Raw genomic sequence first — 7,091 nt, forward strand, 5'->3', positions numbered from 1 at the left:
ATTCAGCATGTCTCATTTGACGGAAGGGGAGTTGGACATAAATAGCAAGTTGAGTATAATGCCTTTTTGGGAAAATCTCAATTCAATTAGTACATTCAATGCATATAAAAATATCTTAATTTACTGAATTTTATTTGAACAATAATGACATGCCTCGTCCTCGTCTCCTAGATGTACCTGTGGTTCATTTTTGAACACGAGTAACATAGGAATTGTCCCCCTTTTCATGAGAGCACAGAATTGAAGAAAGAAGAGAATGTAGAGACAGATAAGGAGAAGAAAAGTGGGGTTGCGGAAGAGAACGAGGAACCTATTCAGGGAATTGCATTGGAGGGAATGTCTGGAAGGTCGGAGTATTACTCTCCAAAGAGAAGAGGCTGGGAAAGAGAGCTTGTTCAATGAGAATGTAAACCTGGCTGAAGAGGAAAAAGAAAAAACTGTGGAGGAAAAAGAATTGGCTCAAGAGACAAAAATAGAAGCCAAAGAAGAAATTGTGGAGGATAAAAAATTGGCTGAAGAGACCAAAGAAGAAACAGTGCAGGAAATAATACTTGCTGAAGAGACAAAAGAAGAAGCTAAAGAAGATATCGTGGAGGATAAAATATTTGATGAAGAGACCCAAGAAGAAACTGTGCAGGAAATAATACTTCCTGAAGAGACAAAAAGAAGAAGCTAAAGAAGGTATCTTGGAGGATAAAAACCAGGCTGAAGATGGAAAAGAACAAACTGTTGAGGGTGAAAAACTGGCTGAAGAGAAAACCGAAGAAACTGCAAATGGTCTGTGACACTAACCAAGGATGGCATTTTCTTGTTAATGATGCATGATTCTTATTCAATCACTAATTTGATATCTTAATCTATGTTCAGGAGAACCTGAAGCAGTGAAGGAAGAGAACTTGGTAAAAGAAACAGAAACAGCAGAAACTACTGAAGCTGAAACTCCAACCCCAGTTGAGAAAGAGGTATTAAATATCAAAACCAGTTTGGCTCCTAATTAAATAATTATAAGTTGATTTTACTGCAGAAAGGAACTGGGAGTACTCAAAAGGGTTTATCTTTGGCGCAGGAAGAAAGAGCAGTTGCTGCAACAGCCGAGGATTTGAAGACAGAGTGAAACCTTTGAAGCAATGATTGATTAGTTTACGGTTTCTTAATATATTTTGCAATGCAATCGATCTTCATCAACATATATCGTCTTCTGCTACTGGGGGTTTTATCAGACAGAAACAGTGCTATATATGAACACATATTTGCCCAAGGTAATAAACTTCTGAAGAAATCGGAAATAGGGGTGTCCCATGCATGGGAAGAAATATTTCTTGTGAGAATATTGTATTTATATCAATGGAACTGATTACTTACTAATACTATGCTTTATTTTTCATTCCAATGCCAGGAAATTGTTACACCAAGCTCTCTTTCCACAAAGCCTACTGCTGAAGAATGTGGCTTCTGTTGTTGTTGTTGTTGTTGAAAAATCGGAACTTCGTGTTGTGTTTGCAATTTACCTTTTTATGTTTAGATATTACTATGTTTTGGGTGTATTTCAATGTTGTTCTCGGGAAATGGAAAGAAACTGTTTTCATTTGATCAGTCTCGTTTTGGGGTCAAAACGAGATAAACCATGGTTTTACTTGTTAACTGACAATATAATGAATCTGATATTCAACCATAAGGGAGACTGCTCTCTTGCTTGTGATTGGTATTGTTCTATACATCATAGTCATTGGGAGGAATATTGCATGGCTTTGATCCCGCGATTATAGAATCCATGCAAGATATCCCCTCCATTCAAAGCTACAAAGAGACTTTTAATAAATTTGAAATGTATGACCTCAGACTTTGCCAAAGCCTCTGTTCGCAGATGCATTCGTCATTGTTTCAGCCATGTGTGACCCCAGAAATCTAGATTCAAGGTGACCTGATCCCAAGAACCGGCCCTTGGGTCTAATGGTATTCGTGTAACAGTGGCTGACCCTTGTAAGACTTGAGTTCGATCCAAGTCCCATCTCCTTGAGTTCCTCAACTTAACCAGCAACCAGTATCAACAAGAGTGTTTATTTTTATTTTTTCTCCCTCGTTTAGTGCAGTATCTTGGGTTTGACGATGGAGGACCAAAAACCAGGTTTTTGTTTAGATTGAACCAGAGTTTGTATTAAAGAATCATGCCGTGAGAAAGAAGACGATGTTAAATTGGAATTTAGGTTCATGAAGGTAAAAAATATACAGGTTTTAATAGTTATTTACATGAATTCCTTCCTAACCCCAAACCCACATCAATAACGTTCGTTTTTCAATGGCTTTTTACAAGGCTTCAATGGAAGAATGAAAATTTTGCTACCTGAAGTGGAAATCGATGAACTATGCTACCAGCCCCATCTTCCAGGAGATATCACAACGGTAAATCATGTACTAGATGTAACTCCCCCTTCATTTGACTGACTATTCATTTTCAGATCAACGATGGCTGGATCTCTGGACAAAACAATATTTCCTTTGTGATCCGTTTCGCCATACTCTGCAACACGAGGGTCCATCACGATTCTGCAGGATCTCCATTGTTGGCACATTAAATCAACACCATAATAATTTAAGTGGTCTGCGATGCTGTTCCCAGTCACTGACCTGCAATAGAATGCGAAAGTAGAAAACTTCATGACAGATTTCCAAAGTAATAATTCTAAAGCAGTCATGCCCACTTCTCGTTTAGCAAAAAGAATAATCTATCAATGCCATCATTTTCCCTTTTTCACCAAGAAGATTAGGAAGAACAACACATACATAAAAGATGCCTTCATCTTCCGTTTTCATAAATTTTAAAACAACCAAACTACTAAATCAAATAATTTAATGTTTCATCAAATTAATCAAATATTAAAGTTATTCAAGCAATAGATGAGGTTTCAAGTACTGATAAATTTCCATCACAATCAAAAACCACACATAGAAATAGGCTTACCTACTACAGGCTGGATCTTCACCAGAACCATCACAGACCTTCTCAACTCTATAAACCAGACTTCCCAGTCCAAGGTTATACAGCCACACCTACAAAAAAAAAAATGTACATTAACGAGCTTATCCATGCCATTCTTCGTTTAATCTGGCTGCAGTCTTACATGCATCCAACAGCAGTCCTCTATCCGCCACACCTCTGATACAGAAACTTAGGCACTTTTAAGTGTCGGACAATGGAGCATAAGCATGTCCTTACATTTACATATGTAAAATTGTTTACAGACTTTAAAGCAAAGACCTTTCTTATATTTACATTCAAATAATGCCATAACCATTAGCACCATGACACCTCAAAGGCAAACTAGGACCTTCAATGAAGGAGATTGGCAAAGAGTAGATTAATATACAATTTAAATAACGAAGAATAAGGAACAAGACAACCCTGTTTGGTCATGGAATGGAGAAACAGAGAATAAGTCTATTTCAAGAACCATTATGAACATGCAACAACATTGTGCAGATACTGGCATTCACTTTTAGTGTTATTCAACAGTCAAGACAATAAATGGATGTATATCGGCAACAATCCATGCTTCCTCAACATTAAAAATGATTTTCCACAAAAAGTTACATACCATTAAATATCTCAATGTTCAAGTACTGATGACAATCCAATTAGCAACTCTCAGGCCTAATTTAAGTTATTTGCTTAAAGCCACAACTAAAGTCATCGAGTTTATTTTACCAAACACAGATACTAACCTCTCTAGGAAAGTGATGGTATGTCTTTTGCGGGAAATAGGAATAGTATGGTGGCAGATGAGGCACAATATCATGGTCATTTGTAACTCTAATTGTGTTTGGCACAAGTTTACTGTAATAAGAAGTAAAGGCAGCATTCCCAATACGAGGCTGTCCAAATGTCATAACTTGAACATTTTTGGCTTCATGATTAACCTGGGAATAAAAAATTAACTTTCTCATTACAACTCTGACAGAGTAACCAGGAAAGCTTCCAGAATTTAACCAAGGAAAATCAATTCAAACTCATATAATATTCAAGAAGGTTTCACATTTACCACATGATGAAAAGAACAGCAATAATAAAATATTTCCAGCTGTATCAAGAAAGGCTCAAGATTACCATTAGATCAAGTGCACAAAAGGAAGCCATAGCACCTCCCATTGAATGCCCAGTCACCATGATTTCAAGGTCTCCATAAAATTCTTTTGCTTTTTTAACAGCATGCAGAATTCCAGGGCGTATGGTTGTGTTGTGGTAAGCAGTATAAAATCCATGGTGCACCTGAAATGGTGAAAACAGACTAACGATTAATATCAATCACTCCAGTATAAATTCACAAATTAGAAGAAATTTGTTACGCATACCATAGCATCAGGCATGCCAGGGTAATTTAAATCAAGCTGTTTCCAGAATAAATCTTCAACCCAATTCTGTAAGCTGCAAACAATAAAATCATACAAACAGAAAGCAATTAAATTTATAATAATTAAAAAAAAAACTTAATTTCTGCATTCCTCAAATCTTGCTTATCATTTGTTGTTTTCATGCCATGAACAGCCTGGTTCGATAATGTGACCAACCAGCATAACTAGTGAGAAATCCAGCTTTTTAAAACATTTCTGAACAGAAATTATAAAAGCAATTAAGCATTAAAATATTAGTACCTGTGCTCCTGAGTTCCTCTAAAGGCAATAACAATGGCATTAAGATCCTTTGCCACTCCAACAAACGCCTATTAATTGATGTTCATTTTCATGTCAGTTACAAACAAATGTATTCAAAAGTATAACACCTATACGGGTTAAAATTCCAGTAAATATCTAAAAACACTATGAAAAATGCACCTGTAAACAGTTCTGAATATCAACAACAAGCTCAATAACTTCAAACCCCTGTTTCCATTCAAAGGAGCATTAGGACAACCAATTCAAGTGAAACCTACCCGATCATTGCAGATTAAAGAAAAACTACTAGACAATCACTACCTTAGTCAAACCATCACATCTTTCACATGTCCAAGTAAAAAGTTCCGTCAAATCTGACATGTACACCTACAGGGACAAAAATTGCCTGAGTGACCATATCAACAACAAGGAAATACAAAGCAATGTAAATGAAGCAAACAATAACTCTCATATAACTTCTTAGGCAACAACATTGAACTCATTAGCTCCACTATTCTAAATCAAATAAGCAGGGATCATTTGCATCGATTCCAAGCCTTCTATATCATTTCATTGGCTTCATATGCATTCAATTATAGTAAATCATTACATCACCGCAGCACGAAACAAAATTTCCTTGATAATTATTTAAACTTTTAAACTCAAATTCATTAAAAATAGTAATTAACAACTTTACCGCAGAAGCATATTCTACTAAAATAGTGGCAAGAGTATGATTGTAGACGGCGAAGCTATCCTTGTGCTTGGCCTGTAATTCTACAGTCAATGGGGGAAAAAATTCCTTGTTAAACTAAAATTTTAAAATCTCAAAAGCTACAAAAACCAAACATAACCTTTAAAACAATCAAATAGAAACTAGAAGTACAAGTTCTTGAGCTGAATTTAACATTTCATTGCGTAAAAAGGGAATAATTAAGCATAATTATAATAGGAATACCTAATTTTTTTATTTTTTTAAAAATTGAGAAATTAAAAGAATTGAATTTAAATAATACCTCTCCCACAAGAAGATGCAATTAAACATGTAAAAATCGCTAAAATTAGCCACGTTTTATGTCCCATAATCTGCAATTAAAGAAAAAATTTATTCCGAAACGTAATAAACAACAACAAAAAAAGAAAATTAAAGCAAACTGATCAGAAACGGACCTGGTCAAAACGCGGACTTTGGAGTCCGATTTAGATTGAATCCTAGGTTTCTTTCACGGCGACCGCCGGGCTCCGGCAGGCTTGAACGGTGCCGTTTTGAGGGGGCCAATGATGGAGAAAGGAAGGCGAGGGAAATTTATTTATGATTTTTTAATGGAAAAGAAGAGAGGGGAGAAATAGTGACCAATACGGAGTTTCTACCTCTACGTTTCTTCGGGGTTTTATGTATTTTTAATTACCTGAATTGCCCTTGTTGAACTTTCGTTGGCCGCGTGCTTCTGAAATATTAGGTAGCTGTGGATGGGTAGTTTGGTAATTTGGTACAACTGTAACGTGTAACTGCTCACCGGTGCGAAGTTTGGAATTTTTCAGTGTGGAAATTTGCAGGTTTGAATCAGGTAGGTTGTGTCCACCGTATTCCCTTTCTTTCCGTCTCCTTTTCTTTTGGGGATTTACTTGCTTTCATTTACTTTTCTTATTTTTGCCTGAATTTCTTTCTTTAATTGAGCCAATAACTAATTTTTATTGGTCAATTTAATTTATTCAAACAGCTAATTCAATTTTATTAATACAAATATATTAACTGTGGCTTGTAGTGAGATATAATAAGTCAATCGTTAATTTAAAAGGGAAAAAAACAAAAAAAAGAATCTAAATTTATCTAAATTGACTCATTTATGATGTTTAATTTTATAATATCATTGGTTATCAAATTATAATATATAAATATTTTTTTGACAAATATAATGTAGTTTAAAATCTATATTACACAAAAAAAAACTCACACTTTTTTTATTTATTCTTTTTTATTTATCTTTGTGGAAACATTTTAGTGTATTTTTATTTAATATTTATTGAAATATTTTAATTTTTTTAAGCTTATAATATTATTAAGATTCATAATTTAATTTTATTTACTTTATAATTAATATAAAAAGATGAAATTAAACTAATTGAGTTTGAGTGCACTAAAGTCTTTGAATCCAAACATTTCAATGATTACTGATCAAAGTTATTGTCCACGTGAAGGTGCAATCAGTTTCTAGGTTGATGGAACCCAAAATAAAAGACCCAATTTTGTCAGGCTTCAGTTTGCTTTACATTGGGCTTATGAAAGACGCAATCTCATCTTACACCCTTTCCAGTACTCCCCATCCCTGGGCCTTAAGCCGTAAAACCGAGTTCTATCAGGCTTCAGTTTGCCGTACATTGGGTTGAAAAAATACTCAATCTCAACTTTAACCCTACGAGGTATTATTCGATTTAGTTCACTA

General features: G+C 34.9%; 1 protein-coding gene across 2 annotated transcripts; it reads right to left on the minus strand.

Moving 5' to 3' along the window:
- Positions 2,172-6,018, minus strand: LOC18603448 (lipase). Of its 2 annotated transcripts, XM_007035438.2 has the most exons (11): positions 5,818-6,010; positions 5,664-5,733; positions 5,345-5,424; positions 4,969-5,034; positions 4,828-4,875; positions 4,648-4,715; positions 4,348-4,420; positions 4,103-4,264; positions 3,721-3,915; positions 2,960-3,048; positions 2,172-2,625 (listed from the first exon to the last, which is right to left on the minus strand). In XM_007035438.2, exons 2-11 carry the CDS (start codon positions 5,728-5,730, stop codon positions 2,406-2,408), a joined length of 1,068 nt encoding a protein of 355 aa, XP_007035500.2. In that variant the 5' UTR covers positions 5,731-5,733; positions 5,818-6,010; the 3' UTR covers positions 2,172-2,405. The 2 variants fall into 2 exon arrangements, with proteins under 2 accessions (XP_007035500.2, XP_017975867.1); XM_018120378.1 differs by lacking the exon at positions 5,664-5,733 and having other exon boundaries at positions 5,818-6,018.

Source organism: Theobroma cacao, chromosome 4 (genome assembly GCF_000208745.1).
Source record: "Theobroma cacao cultivar B97-61/B2 chromosome 4, Criollo_cocoa_genome_V2, whole genome shotgun sequence".
NCBI lineage: Eukaryota > Viridiplantae > Streptophyta > Magnoliopsida > Malvales > Malvaceae > Theobroma > Theobroma cacao.